This window comes from Cynocephalus volans, chromosome 14, assembly GCF_027409185.1.
Source record: "Cynocephalus volans isolate mCynVol1 chromosome 14, mCynVol1.pri, whole genome shotgun sequence".
Lineage (NCBI taxonomy): Eukaryota > Metazoa > Chordata > Mammalia > Dermoptera > Cynocephalidae > Cynocephalus > Cynocephalus volans.
In genome coordinates, this window is record NC_084473.1 from 29,909,345 (window position 1) to 29,930,536 (window position 21,192).

General features: G+C 39.5%; 1 protein-coding gene across 1 annotated transcript in view; it reads right to left on the reverse strand.

The window, feature by feature from the left end:
* Positions 1-14,047, reverse strand: part of XDH (xanthine dehydrogenase) — a 73,086-nt gene extending 59,039 nt beyond the window's left edge. The window contains exons 1-3 of the mRNA XM_063078064.1: positions 13,878-14,047; positions 5,985-6,042; positions 3,501-3,597 (exon numbers count right to left, since the gene is read on the reverse strand). Of these exons, the coding sequence (XP_062934134.1) occupies positions 3,501-3,597; positions 5,985-6,042; positions 13,878-13,919 (197 nt within the window). The 5' untranslated portion in view covers positions 13,920-14,047. The remainder of the gene's footprint in view (positions 1-3,500; positions 3,598-5,984; positions 6,043-13,877) is intronic.
* Positions 14,048-21,192: the final 7,145 nt, after the last annotated feature.

Genomic DNA, 21,192 nt, shown 5'->3' on the forward strand with positions numbered 1-21,192 from the left:
TACCAATTCTCTTTGAACTATTCCAAAAAATTGAAACACAGGCCTTCCTCCCAAACTCATTCTATGAGACCATCATCACCTTGATGCCCAAACCAGACAAAGATACAACCAAAAAAGAAAACTACAGTTCCTTATCTCTGATGAACACAGATGCAAAACTCATCAATGAAATATATGCAATTAGAATACAGCAACACACCACAAAATGTATACACCATGAACAAGTAGGATTCATTCCAGGGATGCGAGGTGGCTCGATATATGCAAGTAGATGAATGGATACACCACAACAAAATCAGAAACAAACACCATATGATTATCTCAATAGATGCAGAAAGAGCATTTGACAAAATTCAACATCCTTTCATGATAAAGACTCTCAACAAATTAGGTGTAGAAGGAAAGCATCTCAACACAATAAAAGGCATATACAACGAACCTACAGCCAATAACATCCTCAATGAGGAAAAGTCAAAAAGTTGAAGAGGAACAAGACAAGGATGCCCACTCTCACCACTCCTATTTAACATAGTATTGGAACTACTAGCCAGAGCAATCAGGCAAGAGAAAGAAATAAAGGACATCCAGATGGGAAAAGATGAAGTCAAACTGTCACTATTTGCAGATGACATGATCCTATAAATAGAAAAACAAAGATGCTACCAAAAGACTCTTACAGCTGATAAATGATTTCAGTAAAGTTGCAGGATACAAAATCAACACACAAAAATCAGTAGCACTTTATACTCCAGTAACGAGCTAGCAGAGAAAGAAATTGAGAAAGCTAACCCATTTATAACAGTCATGAAAAAAAAAAATACCTAGGAATCAATTAAACCAAGGAGGTGAAAGATCTCTACAACAAGAAGTACAAATCACTGTGAAAAGAAACTAAAGAGGATGCAAAAAGATGGAGAGATATTCCAAGCTCTTGGATTAGACGAATTTACATTGTGAAAATGTCCATACTACACAAAGAGATCTACAGATTCAATGCAGTCCTCATTAGAATACCAACAACATTCTTCACAGAAATAGAAAAAACAAACCTAACATTCATATGGAACAACAAAAGACCATGAATAGCCAAAGCAATCCTGAGCAAAAAATAAAATAAAATGGAGGTAAAGGCATTACACTATGTGACTTCAAACTACACTACAAAGGTATGATACTGGCATGGTACTGGCATAAAAACAGACACTCAGACAAATGCATAAGAATAAAGAATCCAGAAATCAGCCCATATATTTACAGCCAACTGATATTTGACAAGGACAACATGAGCATACATTGGGGAAACAACTGCCTCTTCAATAAGTGGTGCTGGGAAAACTGGACATCCAGATGCAGAAGAATGAAACTAGACCTACACCTCTTGCCATATGCCAAAATCAACTTAAAATGGATTAAAGACTTATATATAAGACCTGAAACTACAAATCTACTAAAAGAAAACATAGGGAAAACACTTCAGGAAGTAGGACAGTTCAAAGACTTTATGAAGAAGACCCCAAAAGCACAGGCAACAAAAAGAAAAATAAACAAATGGGATTATATCAAACTTAAAAGCTTCTGCACAGCAAAAGAAACAGTTAACAGAGTAAAAGGACAACTTACAGAGTGGGAGAAAATATTTGCAAACAATGCATCTGACAAGGAGTTAATATCCAGAATGTATGAGGAACTCAAACAACTTAACTATAAAAAATCAAGTAACCCTATTAAAAAATGGGCAAAGGAACTGAATAGACATTTCTTAAAGAAAGATATACAAATGGCCAACAGACACATTATAAAATACTCAATATCACTCAGCAGCAGGGAAAAGCAAATCAAAACCACATTGAGATATCATCTCACGCCAGTTAGACGGGCCGTTACATAAAAGAGAATAACAAATGTTGGCAATAATGCAGAGAAAGGAGAACCCTCCTACACAGTTGATAGGACTGTAAATTAGTGCAGCCATTATGGAAAACAGTATGGAGTTTCCTCAAAGAACTACAGATAGAATTGTCATGTGATCCAGCAAACCCACTGCTGGGTGTACACCCAAAGGAATGGAAATCATCATGTCAAAGGGACACCTGCACTCCCGTGTTTATCGCAGCTCTATTTACAATAGCCAAGAGAAAGAGCCAACCTAAATGTTCATCGATGGATGACTGGATAAGGAAAATGTGGTATGTTTACACAATGGAATACTACTCTGCCACAGAAAAGAACAAAATCCTGCCATTTGCAACAACATGGATGAACTTAGAGAAAATTATGTTAAGGGAAATAAGCCAGGCATAGAAAGAGAAATACTTCATGTCCTCACTCAAAAGTGGGAGCAAAAAAAAAGAAAAAGAAACAAATAAGCAAAGAAAGAAAGATACAACAATCACAATAATTCATTAAACTTTCAAACGGGGAGAATGGAACTGAGGCCACCTGAGGTGGGAAAAGGGGAGGGGGAGGGAGGTTACTGAGAAATTGGTAAAGGGCCACAAAAAGTGATTACATTGTATAATGATGAATACAGTAATTGTCCTGATTAGAGGATCATGTATGGCACACAGGTATATTCTACATTGTACCCCATGGATATGTACAATCAATTATGTTTCAGTTAAAAAAGAAAAAGAAAAGAAATAATAAACTAGAGTAGATGTGATATAGAAAGAAAATAAAAAACAATGAGAGAAAAATAAATAAATAAATAAATACTTTCTTCGCTTTACTTCTCTGTTCATCCTATAAAAGTCTCCCCTTGCATTCCCTCAGTGGAGCTCCTGAACTGCTTCTGGTCTGGAGCTGCTCAATTCGTAAATCATTGTTTGCTCAAATAAACTCTTTGAAAATTTTATTGTGCCACAGTTTACCTTTCTAACAATCTCTTATGTTAAGTGCTTTAAGAAGGCTATTCATAGGGACCTACGGGAGCAGCACAGATAAGTGGCACCTAACCCAGTCTTGAGAGATGAAGGAAGGCTTGATTTCTAGCCCAATCCTAAAAAAGAAGTGAGAGTTAGCCAGGTGGAGAAGTCCTGGAAAAAAGGGTATTCAAGACTTGGGAAACAGCTTATGAAAAAACCAAGAAATTAGTAGGCATAAAGCATTGGTAGTTCACAATTGTCTCTGCTTGAATAGGGTGCTGGGCCCATGATAAGAAAGAAAATTGGAGATGAAAGAAAGAAAATTGTGAAGGGATTTGCCTTTACAATACCTTTGGATTTTATCCTGGGGCAATAGAGAGCTATGGAAGGGTTTTATGGTATCTGAGATAAGCCTGTATTTTACAAATGTCATTTTACCAGGAGTTCAGAGTTTAGTTAGTATTCAGAAGCCAGGAAGATACTTGCTAAGACATCATTCTACAGCACCCTGTGCATGATCAGGTCCTGCTCAGAAACACACACATGCACATGCATACACACACACACACACTCATTCACACGCTGACCCTGCATCATAATCCTTGCACAGGCAAACAGCCAGCAGGCAAAGGATACACAATCTTCTTCTGGAGATGATCATACTTGGAAAGCATCACTGTGCAAGCCCCACAGCCACCTTCTCCACAGCCAAGCTTGGTCCCGCTCAGCCCCACTGGACAGTCGAGAATTAAGGAGCATGAACTCAGGGAGAGAAATCTGCAGGGTTGGAAGATGCTTCGGCAGAGCTGCGTGTATAGAGCCACCCATTCTCACACACAGGCTCAGGCCCGCAAGCCTCCTCACCCAGAGAGGCTGCCCCGTTCCCCCGGGGGTGGGAGCAGGACCATCTGCACTACACAGAAGAGCAAAGGCATCAGGGTCTCCTGGACAGTGCCTGTGTCACATCCCCTGGGACGGAAGTCTTAGGGCTCACCGGTCCTGGAGACTTCTCTTGGGGTCAGGGTCTTCCAAGTGTGATCTCACCAGGCAGGCAAATCATGCACCTCAAAGACTAACATGGGGGACAGCATCACATCTCCCGGCTGGGCATGCAATGAAGCCGCTTGGGCTAGAATGAGACGTTGATCTGTCCTGTGACTTACTGAGTCCTGGCTTTTCACTCTGAGCCTTTTGGGCTGATAAATTCCCAGGAACCAAAACTAGGGCTGGACCAAGGGCTTTTGCATATCCAGTCCATAAGATACATGAATGGAAATTAAAATGATTTTTATTTTGAGGTCAGGGACCAAAATTGGGCCCAACTCTTACATACACCTGCAAAAAGATCATCTGATTCTTTGCATTTTTTAAAGTGCCCAACTCGTAGGCTATTGTAGAGAGCGGCTACTGTGGTGGTCACTTTCCCCGAGTCACACGGGCTCCACTGAGGCTTTTCCCTCAGGCCTGCAGGCCTCTGAGCCACCCAGATATCTACTGATTATGGCAGGAACTGAGGTTATTATCGCCTGGTCACTTCCCTCATTTTCAAGATAAAATTAATAACTAACAATGACACAGCACCCTGTACTTAAAAAGCACTAATACTGACTACCTGTCAGATCTTCCCCTTTGCCCAGGCTACTTCTTCCTAAGCACATCTGGGGAGGGCTTCCCACATCCTAAGTCATTTTTCTCACTAGTTGGGATACATGCAGTTATCAGCAGTTCGAGATAACTCTATAGGCACATGAAGATGAAGGATGGCAGCCCAAAGTCTAGCAAAGTCTTCGTCTGGTCTGGAGATCTTTCTGGGGGCCAGGGTAGATGCCAAGGCTAGGGTCTTCTTTCTTACCCGGAACTCCCACTAATAAACTCTCAGCACAGCTAGCAATAAGCCACGAGGACTTCATATGTATGTGCCAACTTTCAGTTTTGAATTTCATTTGAGATTTGACAATTAAGCCAGCCAATTGCTATGGTAAGAAATTCCTAAGGTTTCTGGGCCTTCAAAACTAAAATCAAAACTATCAGAAAGCTAAAATTAGTTTTATTATTACAAAGCTAAAATTGATCTCAACAGTCTCTGAGAATGAGCTCTCTTCTCAGACTGCGCAGGTAGATGGGCTGGAAAGGAAGTTCCAAGCAGTCCCCTGATCCTACCCAGTGATTCTTCTGCTGCAGAAAAGCCGTCAGGTTCGTTTGCTGTGAGCCACCAGACCTGCCTATTCCAGGTCAAAAAGTCCAGGCCAAAGTACAGCAAAGCCAGCCACTGTTCTATCTGCTAGGAGGGGAGCAAAACAGAGTTTAGGCCATGGATCCCAGGCCCACTTTTGTGCGCATTGAAACAATCATTTGTTGTCCCCAAATACGTCACTGGAAAGAGCTGCTAGACATCCCTCTGGGAGCAAGAGTGATTCATTGACAGAGGTCAGAATGTTGTTCTGACAACAGACCTCTGGAGAGTTTCCAGTACTGGTGAGAAATTAAGAGCAGGGCTTGGGGGCTTTAGGGCAGGCTGTTTTGCCCAGCACACACTAGCAAAAGGCAGGTCTCTTCATACGTCCAGGCCTCACTTACTCCTCTGTTAAAAGAGGACATGACACTTCCGTGGGATTGCTGTGGGGATTAAGTGGTGTAAGTGATGCAAACCACATTGAACTCTGCCTGCGTATGCTCAGTGCCTATAAAATTCTAGCTCCTATTATTAATTTTGTCCTTGATTTTGTTCCACCGTCTCAGGTACTTTCATATTCTACACAAGTCTCACATCCCTTTCCCCATACACGCCTCCTCCCTTTTTCCCTCTGCCTAGGGAAGCAAATGTCCCCTAAGGAAGGGCCCACTTCTCCCTAGGCGGGGGGGAATGACCATAAAGAATATCATGACAATCCTCTCATTCGATAGCTGAGAATTTCAGATCTAGGGAGCTCAAATGACTGCCCACGGTGGCACAGCCACTGACACAGCTGCAACTAAAATGCAGGTGTCCAGACTCCTAAGGCAGTGCCTCTTTTCCACACTTGGTGGCCACCCCACCAGTCACAAGGAAATAATGTAAGTCCCATAGAATGTGTCCACATCAACCCCCTCTCCCTCACTCCCACTCCAAAGTCAGGATACACTTTCTTCTCAGGTAAGCCAAAAGGGTTGTTTCTGGATCTGCATTTTTCTCCACCACCTGTGAAAAAATGAAAGAAAAATATATCACAGGTACACTTAGTGATCCTTCTGCAGTTAATTTCTCCCCCTCAATGTCCCATCCAAGAATTTGTAGTGTTAATGGGAATGTGCTAAATAGATCATGAAAATTAAGGTATTTTCTTGGCAATTCCATAAGAATGAACATATTAACTGCAAGGCAGACTACATACATGCTCATGTCCTTAAATTCTAAAGTTCTAACTTAGTGCTCAGCTGTGGACCCACCCCGCAACATTCTGGTGTTGCCCCTGCCTTGCTGGGCTGACCAAGGCAAAGCCCCCTTTAAGTCAAAAATGTCATCTTATTTCTACTACTGGATCACCCCTGTGAACACCAGGGACATCTGAGAGGGTAGCACTCGGGTCTCTGGCTTTGCCTCCTTGAGTGCACACTCTCAGACCCTGCGTGTGACTGTAGAAAGCCAATCAGTTAGCTTGTGCTCATAGCGGAGTGTTCTTGCATGTGATGCACTATCCCAGTCAACAATAATAACACATGTCAGAAATGGAGGAGAAATCTCAAACCAAAGATCCATCGGTATGTTCAACAAGATGGAAAAGGTCATCTGCAACGTGAAGAGCCAGTTCACAATGCAAATTGTCAAAGGAAGTCTATGTAAACCGATTTCACTAATTCTTGTGCATTATCAAAGCTAAAAGGATTTGAGTTACGGGCAATTGCATAGAAAATTCTAGGGAGAAAAGATTTTTTCATATTTTTACTGTGTTCTCCTCTGTAAGTATAGCTTTGATAATTCTTAAAAATGACCTGTTCCTATTATTATAAAGAGTAGCCAGCACCATGAGTCAGCATATCATGTTCAGTTTTATGAGTAGGATTTAAATTTTAGATGACCAAACTAATTTTAGTGACCACTGTCCTAAAAATCTAAGTCATTTGTTTAATTTTTATGTTATTTTATAATGTTAAAGGGGCCGTTATCTCTTTTAGAAATTGTTTGGAACATATATCTTCCAGAGTAGTCAGGTTGATAAGCTCACAATTATTTATTTCTACATTTTTGAAATGTGGTATAATCCGTTCTAGAATTCTAGGTGCATCAATATTTTCCTTTGAACCCTGCTTGAGTAAATAAAAACTTTGGATTCTTGACTGGTTTCAAAATCATCTAAATATGTTTTGGTCCCTGGTTCTTCTTAGTACTTCACAATTCATTCACAAAATTTACTTTGATTCTCTGTAGGAAAATAATTACTTAAATAATTGAATATTATGTACTGTGACAACCATATCTTCCAGACTTTAGTTTATTCCTGTCCCAGAATAAACACTAAATTTATAAAATGTCTTCAATGTAACTATTCTGCAATTGATTATACATAGAATAGCCATAGTTTACCAGGACTTCTTTCAGAGTGAAAGCAGGCACTGCTAACAACGCCAGTACAGTGGGCACAAAGCAGGGCTGTCCCAGGCAAATCAAGCATATGGTCATCCTAATTATATAAGACTAATTTCAAATTGCTACTTTAATGCAGGATGACTGATTGTAATTACCTTACTTTTGAGGAATTTAAAGCATATATTTTTTTATTACAAGTGATGCAGTCATTTTTAAAAATTACCCATCAGTTTATATTCCATCCGCTCAAATCATAAAATCAAGAGTGTAAAGGTGTTGTAAGTGAAAAATATCAGTGTTACCAAGCATCAGATAATGTAGGATCTTTTTCAATAAAGTATCATAATACTCTACTTTGGGGACATAATCATTTTAAATGATTATGGGTATAACCCTGGGTATAGACAAAGACAAGTGTTTTTGTTAACCACTCTTTTAAAATAAAATTTATATATCAGAACAATGTTAGGTTCCACGAAACGGAGAGGAGAGAGAGAGACCCGAGCCAAGTGCCATTTCAGCCAAAAGTTTTATTCCACTAATATGTAGGGGAGACTGAACCAGATCAGTTCCCCCGAACCCAAGAAAGCAGGAGGTTCATAAGCTTTTAGGGAGGGTTCCGACGGAGTAATGAGCAATTTTGAAATCAGTGGTATGCAAGGTGACACAGCCCTTGCGGTCCAATAACATCTGGTCGGTTACGGCATAGGCTCTTGATTAGCCACCATCACAGTACAAAACAATCCAGCCCAAAGCCTGTTAATCCAATCTAGCCCATAAAATGTTCCTTGGATGGTAACGGTAATGTTTACCCCTTCCCAGGAGAGGAATCTCAGTTCCTGGAGCAGAATAGCGAAAGAGGAGGGGGGAAATGGGGAAAGTTCCTTAACCTGGCTGAGCTGATGTTAAGCTAGCCTTGAGGCCTAATAAACAATAAAAAATGTAAATAAATACATAAAAGGGTTTGGGTTATAGGAATGATTAAAGGGAGAAAATTTGTGATAAGGGTTTCTTTAGAAGAGAAGTTTACTGTGAGTCCCACACCTTCCTAAAGCAGAAGGGAGAAGACACCCGCATGACACCTCCGACTTAGTGAGGGGGCTTCCTTCGTGCTCCACGGAAAGCACCTTGCAGTATAGAGATGGTAGTCTGGCATATCTCAACAGCTAGAAGTAGGCTGAACATAAAATTAATAACTGATAAGGATAAGTTTAAACTCCTCAACTGCAGCTGACCAAGTGGCAGTGTCGGGATAGTGCAGGCCCTCCATGAGAGAGAGAGCTGGCTCGGAGGTGTTCAAATTATCCCCAGAAAGAGTGTCTAGAGGGAGTCGTGGAACCTGCAGCAGAGAGGACGTGTGAAGTGCACCTCTCAAAACTGGAGGCTTTTCTCGAAAGTGGAGAGCAGCCAGCCTGAGAAAAGCACATCGCTCTTGTCATGGAACATGCAGTCAGATGTCTCCCATGGTGGCCCCTGAAGAATCCTTGGAAGCCCTCACAAGAGGATGAAAAGGGTCAGCTCCAAGCACCCGGAAGGCCGAAAAGCCAAAAGCCACCTTCCAACAGTACCAATTAAATGAGAGCTATCTTGCTGTCCTGGATTGAGACTGTCTTTGGCAACTTAAAAATGACCATAGGATTTTTTATTGACTAAGAGGAATCAAAAAGTTCATGAAACTGCCAGAATTTGCCCTTTGAATAAAGTTTAATGGAAAGTGGGAGATAAGATTAACTTTTTGTGTGATTACACTCCATGAATCCAGCTTGTTCAATATCCTGGTTACAAAGTTTACAAAGGAGCCACTTCTTTTCCCCTAGAGATGAAATCATTAATGCAAAAAATAATTATCCTTATCACCTTTCTGGTAGAGTTAATAGCAGTGAAGAAACCTGATGAATGCCACCTTAGCCAAGTGATCAAAGTTCACATCACAAATAATGAAAAAATCTGTCATGTGCATCCTGATAGAATAGACTGAGAAAGACACATGACTTCTGTGCTATTCCTGCCTAAACTGCACTTTGAATCTAATTATAAGAACACATGGGACAACATGAAGGATACTCTAAAAAAAAACTGGCCTGTGCTCTTCAGAAGAGTCAATGTCACAGAGACAAAGGAAAGCTGAGGAGCTGTTCCAGATTAAAGGAGACTAAAGAGACATGACACCTAATAGCAGGGCATGGTACTGGATCTTAGCTTGAAGGGAAAAGGAGTTATAAATGACATCACTGGGAAAACTGAAATAATTTTGCATAAAGTCTACAGATAATAAAATTATATTAAAGCTAAATTTTCTGATTTTTATAAATGGATTTTGATTTTGTAGGAATATATTTAGTGTTAGGAGAGGAGGTAAAGGGGTATGATGTCTGAAACTTACCCGCAAGTGATTCAGAAAGAAAATGTTTTATTTTATGTATTTTTTTTCATCAATTACATACACAAATATATAAAATAATTTCTGTACATATATATCTGTGTACAAGGGGTCTTCAAAAAGTTCATGAAAAAGGGGTATTATGAAAAAACTATGCATGGATTGCAAAATTTTTTTGCACCAAAATAAACTCATACTAACTTGTTATAATATGTCTGAACAGGATCTAGTTTGAGGCACTAAGAAGGATAAGACATAGTTGGAAAAGAGCCCCTATCAGAGAAACATGAATTCTGCTAAAACTGAAGCAAGAACAAACATCGAATTTATGGTGAAGCTTGGATATAAGTATGTTGAAAACATTGATGCCTTACGAAAAGTTTACGGGAACAATGCCCTGAAGAAATCAGAAGTCTACAAACGAATAACTCATTTTAAGAAGGGTCAAGACGATGTCGAAGTTGAAGCCTGAGGTGGCAGACCACCCACATCAATTTGTGGTGGAAAATTAATCTTGTCCATGCCCTAATTGAAGAGGACCAGCACTGAACAGCAGAAACAGTAGCCAGCATCCTAAATCTCAACTGGTTCAGCTTACACAATCCTTACTGAAAAACTGCAGTTGAGCAAACTTTCTGCTCGATGGGTGCCAAAACTGTTGCACTCAGATGAGCTGCAGACAGGAGCAGAGCTTTCAATGGAAATGTTAAACAAGTGAGATCAAGATCCTGAAGCATTTCTTTGAAGAATTGTAACAGAAGGTGAAACATGGCTTTACCCATATGATCCTGAATGAAAACAAAACACAGTCAAAGCAATGGCTCCCAAGAGCTGGAAGTGGGCCAAAGCAAAAGCAGACCAGTCACGAGCAAAGGTCATGGCGATTGTTTCTTGGAATGCCAAAAGCATTTTGCTTGCTGACTTTCTGGAGGGCCAAAGAATAATAACATTTGCTTATTATGAAAGTGTTTTGAGAAAGTTAGGCAAAGCTTTAGCAGAAAAATGCCCAGGAAAGCTTCACCAAAGAGTAATTCCCCACCACAACAATGCGCCTGCTCATTCCTCTCTTCAAATAAGGGCAATTTTGCAAGAGTTTCCATAGGAAGTCATTAGACATCCACCTACAGTCCTGATTCGGCTCTTTTTGTTTCCTAATCTTAAAAAAATCTTTAAAGGGCACCTATTTTTCTTCAGTTAATAATGTGAAAAAGACTGCATTGACATGATTAAATTCCCAGGACCCTCAGTTCTTTAGAGATAGACTAAATGGCTGGTATCATGGCTTACAAAAAGTGTCTTACATTGAGCTTATACTAAGGGTCTTATATGGAGCTTATATTGAGAAGCAAAGCTTATATTTTTCATTTGTTTCTTTTAATTCCATTTATCCATGAACTTTTTGAAGTACCCGTGTGTGTGTGTGTGTGTGTGTGTGTGTGTGTGTGTGTGTGTGTGTGTCCAGAGAAAGAGAGAGAACGATAAAAGAAATGTAGCAAAATGTTAACAGGCAGTGAAAGTGGGCAAAGGGTTTAATATTTTTTATATTCTTCTTGCAATTTTTCTGTAAATTTAAAATAATTTTAAAATACAAAGTTTAAAAGAATAGATTTCTTCAATGTGGGATTTCTCGGGGCATTTAATATTCATCCATTTGTTCCATCCACATTAACTGAGCACCTACTAGGTACCAAGCACTGTGCTAAGCAGTTTAAGAATATCCCAGAAGAGTCCCTCATGGGGCTAGTTTTCTGTAAAATACATTTTGGAATATATTACTTTGCCTGATCATAGTTCACTTCAACTAGTCCATAGGCTCCCAAATGGCAAATGCCTGGTCTTAGAGATTGTATTTCTCCACTGCATATCCCACAGCATTAGGCTTTAGAAGAACCTTGATAAATGTTGAATACATGAGTGAGAGAGAGAGTGAAGGCCAGTGTGAGGCTCTCTGCAGCTGACACCTCCTTCTTGTGGGGTTCACTCCTGGGCACCTTCAGCCACAGCCTGCATGCCAAATCCTCACACATTCCTCCAGGTGTCACGATCTCCACTAAGCAGAGAATAACTGCTCAGAAAATCTAGAATCCTGCCCTCCAAAATGACTATAATTACAATGATAATAAAATCCTGGGCAGCTCTTTCCCTTTGACTTTGACTCCAGAACAGAAAATGCAAAAACAGCAGTCAATAAGGCCCATCACCAGCACAGAAGGCCCTAGAGGTATTTGGGGTTTTGCCTCTAATACCCTCTGCAGCACCCCAGCTGGTGGAGACGGAGCCTTGAACAAAACAAGAAGAGCAGGAGGCTCACATTTAAGAATGAGTCACCAAGTTCCAACAGCTTTTCTGGTCCCTTCTTTGTGCAATATCCTTTAACAAACAGTCTGGAACATCTTGGTAACAGAAATGGGAACAAACTTTCACAGCTGCCTCACTTTGACCCGAAATTCCCTTGCTTGGTCTTGTGTTTACAGCACTGCTTTCACATCCTTCCTCTTTGCACTCCCTATCCACCCTTCCGGCAGTTTCTCAAGAGACCACATCTTTATAAATTGCAAACATGGATATTCATCACAGAAACTGGCAGCCATACAAGCTTCCAGAGAGAATAAGGTTTGCTGTGATGATACCATCTAAAAAGTTAAAATTACTTTTCTAAAGTGAAAATAAAGTTCAAGTGGAAACAATTTTTACCAAGCCACATTTACCTTAAAATGCTCCTTTCCAGAGCCAGTGCACAGTAGCAAACCACCCCTAAAGAAGGGCAGGAACTTACACATTCACACATGAATTGATGGCTTAATAGGTAATAAAACCTTAGAGTGAGATATGGCCTTAGAAGTCCAATTACTTACTTCATCCAGCTGCTTATTCAGTGTAAAAACAACTTATAAAAATTCCAGAGAAACTGCCTTTGTGTAAGTAACATCTCTAGAAGGCAATTCAACCGATGTTTCTTAAAATTCTATGTTGTAATTTTTGAATGCTAAGAAGTTTGAAATGTTGGATGCAAAAGTCTTACTACCACCAGCTTGGAGGTTTTGCCCTACCTCTTGGTTTGGTGCCAGTTGCCAACCCTGAAAATCTTGGTGCAGAGGGGCAGCTCTGAACCCAGAAGATCTTGGCTGGCCCCCTTCCCCAGTGCCTCCTGATGACACCACTCAAACTGAATCCATCAGTTTCTGCAACACTGATGTTGAAATGGCTTATGAAATTCCTTTGACAGCCACTCAGATGCACCCCAACCATTTAAATCCTGAGAGTCCTATGAAGCAAAAATTACCTCAAAAGTCTTTCAGTTTCTCAGTTCAACACAAAATGGGAGCCCATTGGGCACATTCATCATTCACACTGTCACCTGGCCAGTTACTACGTGCAGCTATGCAGCTATCCCTTTCATTCCCAAGTGAGGAGCTGAAGTAGATGGGATCATCTCAGCAGTGGTGTAGGAAGGGCAAATGGAGACAATACAATCTGCTAGCCCCCTCTCTCCCTTCACCTGCATGAAAATTTGGAAAGGTTCTCACCCTTGCAGTTCCCAAAGGACTGGTACCAGTGCCATCTTTTCCAGGTCCTGTGCACCAGAGAAGTTAATCCAAGTGGGTAGAAGATTTGCAATACTTATGTATACAACTAAGGGGGGTGGCAGAGGGAAACATGCCCTTTATGAAAAAAATTGTGGCTTACGAAAAAAATTGAATTTGATTAAACACAGAAAGAGAGCTGTGGTGGATGACTTCCAATCTCACCTTGAACTCTGTCCCCCTTTCTCACTTCATGCCAGTGTCTCTACTACTGCAGAGTTGGCAGTGAGCTCACAGATGCCTCTCTTGTCGCCTCCGTTCCCCTCTTTGCCCCTTCAGTATTTCGCCTGTGCACTATCTCTGAAAAGGTCTTCTTACCCCAGTGTTACCAAAATGCAGAAACACATCTGAAGGGAGAGGGAGAAAGAGAGGAGAACATGCAAGAGGGAAGAGCAAAGAGAGAGAAACAGAACGTGCCTCTTCCAGAGGACACACAACTCCTCCCGGGGAGCAGGGACTTCAACCAAAGGTCACTTCCTGCTTACCTTTTTGCCATTCACAAAGAAAACCAGCTCGTCTGCTGTCATTGCCACGGATGGGGTCCCTGAACTCCAAGTACCTCACTCCTGAGAGACCCAGGCACTTATCACTGCTCTGCAACTGGAAAGATACGCCCTCCAATAAAATGAAATGAAATCAAACAACGGCAGGGAACCAGAGCCCACAGAGCTTTGGCAAATCCTACTTCAGAGCAGAGAGCACGCAGAGCTCTCGCCAAAAGCCACTGACACGTCATCAAGGGAAATGAAAGCAATCGTGCACAGCAAACCACGCCTCCATCTGCCTCAAAGAGCTCAGGAAGTGCTCAGATATCAGGAAGGCCAATGTCTTGGCACCACTCACAATGTCTTGTGAGTCCTGGGCACTGCCCTCATGGAAACTTCTTCATCCTTCCACCTGTTGTAAGACAGAGAAGGTGGAAGGACCATTGTCAGAGTCACTGCTAATAGGGCTGATTCACACCCTCCGTGTCTACACTTGTCACTTTACCATTCAGGTTTACAGAACACAGATTCAGCACTTACATGCAAGATTCATTCTCTCGCAGCCTGGTGGAGAATACAGGTCATGAGACATGGAGCCCAGTGACCCAGATTCGGATTTTGACATTTGACCTCAGCATGCTACTTATCACCTTTGGAACTCGGATGTTTTCATACTGTAAAAAAGCATAAGAATGACTACAAGATCAAAGGCTGAGGGACGAATGATACTTTGGAAGTGCCTTGAAAATTTGCAAAGAACCAAAGTATTTATCACCATTGCTGAGATATCCTCCTCAACAAAACAAAAATAATCCTGATAGCACACCATGTTTAAGATTTTTCTTTTATTTGTTTCTCTCAGGAAAATGCCCTTGACAAATTGTCGGAATAACTCATAAAAATATTTCAAAATACCAAATAAATTGAAATGTACATACCACATAGGCACAGGCCAAGTTAACACAGAGCTGAAAACCTTTCCCCATCTACTATTCATTAACTCCCGGTGTAAACACACATGCACACTATCCACCCGAGCAGCCCCAATAGGCTCTCAGCAGCCCAGCACCCTCCCAAATGCCCCTCTTGTAATAACACACTCAGTCCCTCAGCCAGCCTTCCTGGAGGAGGACACCGCCCCTTTGCCACTGGCATGCTACATGGGCAGAAGAAAGGAGTAATAGGCAGATGCGCTCAGTACAGCAACAGCTTAGAGAAACTGAAGACTGCCAGGACAACTGCATAGTCAACACAATGCCCTGCTCCCACCATAGCCTTTATTTAACCAGGAGATGAAGCTTCATTTGCAGGGTGACCCATCACGTAGTTTGTCCAGGACTATCTCGGTTTTAGCACTGAATCCTGGAAAATCCCTCAGAGATCCTGGTAAAGCTCTCAGTCTGAGGACTGACAGAATGGTTAGTCACTATAAAACAGTGATTGCTCAGGGGAGAGAGTTGGTATTCCCCACCTCAGAGGCCATTTGGCAATGTCCTGGGATATGGTTTATTGTCATGACTGGGGAGGATTGCTACTGACATCTAGTGGACAGAGGCCAGTAATGCTACTAAACATACTATGAGGCACAGGACAACCCCCCACAACAAAGTCAAAAGAGTCAAGTCAAAAGAGCCAAGGATGAGAAATGCTGCCCTAAAAGGAAGAAGGAAGGAGGTGAGGAGAGGGAGAGAGGCTAAGTCTGGGGCGTGTTCTGTAATGAGTCAATTCTCCCAGACCCTCACACTTCTGTGATTGAGAGGCTTTTCCTCTATTCGCTATCCACCCAGCTTAACAAGCCCTCCCTTTCCTCCCGGGCAGTCCCTAGCAAAAGTCCCAGGGAAGCCTCAAGGCTGAGGGGAAGGGGTGAGGAAAGAGCCCAGGCTTTGGATAGAGTCGCTTGAATATTAGCTACACTACTCCTGTGGGACCTTTGGCAAAAATCACTCTCTTGGCTTCAACATCCTCATTTACAAAATTCTACTTTGTAAGAATCAACTCTCATGATAATTAAATGAGACATAAGTTAAATGTGCGACCTACAGTAGACGCCCGGTATAATACATACTGGTTGGCTTCTCCCCACTCAGACAATCTTCAACTCCTTCAAATTCCTGTTACTGTTGAATATTGAAAGTTAAAATTGACATAAGTTTTCAATAAGGGTTTATATCATCATTCAGAATTGTTATTTCAATAATAACTAGCTGAAACCCCAGATACTGGAAACCAACAAAAACTTTGATTTAGCTTGATTACTTCTTATTCATCGAAGTATTTGCCACCATTTTCTTTACCTGTGATTTCATTTTATTTTATTTTTCAATTGACAAATTAAAATCGTATATATTTATGGGCATAAGATGATGTGTTACAGTATGGATACATTGTGGAATAGCTCGATCAAGCCAATTAACATATGTATTACCTTATTATATTTATCATTTTGTGTGTGTGTGTGGTGAGAACACTTAGACTCTTAGCAATTTTCAAAATATAATAATTGTTATTAAATACAGTCATCGTGTTCTACAATAGATCTCTTGAACTTATTCCTCCTCTCAAGCTGAAATTTCATCTTCTTTGACCAACATCTCCCTAACCCCCTGTGGCCCCAGCCCTTGGTAACCACCATTCTACTCCCTACTTCAATAAATTCAAATTTTTAAGATCCCACATATAAATGAGATCACACAGTATTTGTGCTTCTGTGCCTGGCTTATTTCATTTAACATAATGTCCTTCAGGTACATCCACGTTATTTGTAAATAACAGAATTTCATTCTTTTTTTAGGGCTGAATAGTATTCCAGCATGAATATATACCACATTTTCTTTATCCTTTCATCACTGATGGTCACTTAGGAAAAATCCATATCTTGGCTCCTGTAAATAATGCTACAGTGAACATGGAAGTAGAGATATTTCTTCAACATACTGATTTCATTTCCTTTGGATATATACCCAGTAATGGGATTGCTGCATCATAAAGTAGATCTATTTTTAATTTTTGGAGGAAACTCCAGACTCCTTTCCGTAACGCCTGTACTGATTTACATTCCTATCAATAGCGTGCAAGGGCTCTCTTCTCTCCATATCCTTTCCAACACTTATCATTCATAGTTTTGATAACAGGCATTCTAACAGGTGTGCGATGATATCTCACTGTGGTTTTCATTTGTATTTCTCTGATGATTAGTGATGTTGAGCATTTTTTAATATACCCCTTAGTCATTTGTATGTTTCTTTTGAGAAAAATCTATTCAGGTTCTTTGCCCATTTTTAAATCGGGTTATTTATCTTCTTGCTATTGAGTTGTCTGAGTTCCTTATATGTTGTGGATGTTAACCCTTTAGCAGATGTATTGTTTGCAAATATCTTCTCCCATTCCATGGATTGTCTCTTCACTCTGTTGATAGTTTCCTTTGTTGTGCAGAAACCTTTTAGTTTAATGTAATGTAATGTAATCCCACTTGTCTATTTTTGCTTTTGTTGCCTGTGCTTTTGGGATTATATTAAAAAAAAAAAAAAATTATTGCCCAGACCAGTGCCATGAAGATTTTCCCCTATGTTTTCATCAAGTAGTTTTACAGCTTATAGTCTTACATTTAAGTCTTTAATCCATTTTGAGTTGATTTGTTTAAGTATGGTATGAGATATGGTTTTAATTTTGTTCTTTTCTGTGTAGATATCCAGTTTTCTCAACACCATATATTGAAGAGATTATCCTTTCCCCATTGTGTGTTCTTGGCACATTTGTCAAAAATTAATTGACCATACATTTGTGGAATTATTTCTGGGCTCTGTTTTGTTTAATTGGGCTATGTGTCTGTTTTCATGCCAGTACCATGCTGTTTTGATTACAATCGCTTTGTAGTATATTTTGAAGTCTGGTCATTCTATGCCTTCGGGTTTGTTTTCATTGTTTTTATATAGGAATTTATTTTTTCATTGAAGTACATTGATTGTACATATTTATAGGATCCAGAGTTATATTTCAATACATGTATACAATGTGTGACAATTAAATAAGGGTCATTAGCATATTCATCATTGCAAAATGTTGTCATTTCTTTGTGATGAGAACATTTGAGGTCCTAACTTCTAGCAATTTGACAACATTCTATAAATTATTATTAATTATAGATGCCTAGCACTACTGTACTTCACTAGAACTTATTTTTCCTATCTAGCTGTAATTTTGTGTCCATTAGCTAACCTCTCCCTATCACCTACCCCTTACCTTTCTCAGCCTCTAGTAATCACAATTCTATTCTCTGCTTCTAACTTTTCAATTTTTTTTTTTTAAGTTCCACATATGAGTGAAAACATGTGGTATTTCTCTCTCTCTGCCTGGCTGTTTCACATGTCTCCCATACTCATTCACGTTGCAGCAAATGACACATTTTCATTCTTTTTTATGGCTGAATAGTATTCCCCTGTGTATGCATACCACACTTTTTATCCATTCTTCTGTTGATGGAAACCCAGATTAGATTCCGTATCTTGGCTATTGTGAATAGTGCTTCAATAAGCATGGGGTCAAGATATTTCTTTAGTATGTTAATTTCCTTTCCTTCAGATAAATACCTAACAGTGGGATTGCTGGATCATATGGTAGTTCTATTTCTAGTTTTTTTAAGGAATCTTCAGACTGTTTTCCATAATGGCTATACTAATTTACATTCCTCCCAACAGTATACAAGAGTTCCCTTTTCTCTGCTTCCTCACTCACACTTGTTACTTTTTGTCTTTTTGATAATAGCCATTCTTACTGGGTTTTGATTTGCATTTCCCTGATGATTAGTGACATCAAGAATTTTTTTTTAAATACCTGTTGGCCATTTTTATGTCTTCTTTTGAGAAATGTCTATTCAGATCATTTGCCCATTTTTCAGTCAAATTTTTTGTTTGTTTCGCTGTTCAGTTGTTTAAGTTTCTTGCATATTCTGGATATTAATCCCTTGTAGGATGGATAGCTTGCAAATATTTTCTCCCATTCTGCTGGTTGTCTCTTCACTTTGCTGATTGTTGTTGTTGCTGTTTGCTGTGCTGAAGCTTTTTAGTTTCATGTGTTCCTGTATGTTTAATTTTTATTTTTCTGCCTGTGCTTTAGAATTCTTTTCCATAAATTTTTTGCCCAGACTAATGTTTTGGAATGTTTCCCCTATGTTTTCTTCTAGTAGTCTTATAATTTCAGATCTTACATTTAAGTCTTTAATCCATTTTTAGTAGATTTTTGTAAATAGTGAGAGATAGGGGTCTAGCTTCTTCTACATATGGATCTTGGCTTTTCCCAGCACCATATATTGAAGAGGCTGTCCTTTCCCCCAACGTATGCTCTTGGCATCTTTGTCAAAAATCAGTTGGTGTAGGTATATGGATTTATTTCTGGATTCTCTATTCTGTTCCATTGGTCCATGTGTCTGTTTTTATGCCAGTATCATGCTTTTTTGGTTACTATAGCTTTGTGTATATTTTGAAGTCAAGTAGTGTAATGCCTCGAGCTTTGTTCTTTTTGTTCAGATTGCTTTGGCTATTCAAAGTCTTTTACAGTTCCATATGAATTTTAGGATTGTTTTTTCTATTTCTGTAAAGAACTTCATTGGTATTTTGATAAGACTTGCACTGAATCTGTAAATCACTTTGGGTAATATGGTCATTTTGTCAATATTAATTCTTCCAATCCATGAACATGGGATGCCATTCCAATTTTTTGTGTCCCCTTTAATTTCTTTCATCAGTGTTTTGTAATTTTCATTGTAGAAATCTTTTAACTCTTTGGATAAATTTATTCCTAGGTGTTTTATTTTTTTGGTATCTTTTAACTCTTTGGATAAATTTATTCCTAGGTGTTTTATTTTTTTTGGTAGCTATTATAAATGGGATTTCTTTTCCCGCTAGCTCATTGTGTGTAAAAATTCTACTGATTTTTGTGTGTTGATTTTGTATCCTACAACTTTACTGAATTTGTTTATCAGTTCTAAGAGATTTTTGGTGAAATACTTGGGTTTTTCCATTTATAGGATTGTGTTGTCTAAAAACAGGAGCAATTTTGTAACTTGGTTGTACTTTTTTTTTCTCTTGCTGAATTGCTCTGGCTGGAATTCTTAGTACCATGTTAAATAAGAACAGTGAGAGTGAACATCCTTGTCTTCCTCCTGTTCTTAGAAGAAAAGCTTTTTACTTTTCCCCATTCAGCATGATGTTAGCAGTGGGTTTGTCACATATGCGCTTTATTGTGCTGTGATACCTTCATTCTATACCTAATTTGTTGAGAGTTTTTATCATGAAGGGGTGCTGAGTTTTATTCAATGCTTTTTCTGCATCTATTGAGATAATGATATGGTTTCTGTCCTTCATTTTGTTGATGTGGTGTATATATTGATTTGCATATGTTGAATCATCCTTGCATACCTGAGATAAATCCCACTTGATCATGATGTATAGTAAGGGTCAAATATGTCCCCCAAAAGTTCATGTATTGGAAACTTAATCTCCATTGTAACAGTGTTAAGAGGGTGGGAAATCCAATTACACTTTAAAAGTGGGGTCTTTAAGAAGTGATTATATTGTGAGGAGGTTAGCTCTCTTGCTCAGCCCATTCTTGGCATGTGACACTCTGCATCATTGTAGGGAGTCACCGCCAAGAACAAGGCCCTCAGCAGATGTGTTCCCCGGACTTTGGATTTCCCATCCTCCAAACTATAGGAAATAAATTCCATCTCCCTATAAATTACCCAGCTTGAGGTATTCCATTATATGCAACAAAAATAGGCTAGTACAGTGCATTATCTTTTGGATGTGCTGTTGCATTTGGTTTGCTAATATTTTGCTGAGAATTTTTGCAACTATGTTCACCAGAGATATTGGCCTTTAGTTTTTTTGTTTTATTGTGTCATTGTTTGATTTTGGTATCAGGGTGGTGGTGACTTCATAGAATGAGTTTGGGAAAATACACTCTGTTTCAATTATTTTGGGAAGAATAGTTTGAGAAGAATTGGTATTAATTCTTCTTTAAAAGCTTCATAGCATTCAGCAATGAAGCTATCGGGTCCTGGGCTTTTCGTTGTTGAGTGTTGATTACTGATTTAATCTTTTTACTTGTTATTGGTCTGTTTAGGTTTTCTATTTCTTCTTGTTTCAGTCATGGTGGGTTGTAGGTATCCAGAAATTTATCCATTTCCTACAGATTTTTCAATTTGTTGGTATATAGTTGTTCATAATAGTCTATAATCATTCTTTGTATTTCTGTGGTATCAGTTAGAATGTCTCCTTTTTCATTACCAAGTTTTGTTATTTGGCTCTTCTCTCTTCTT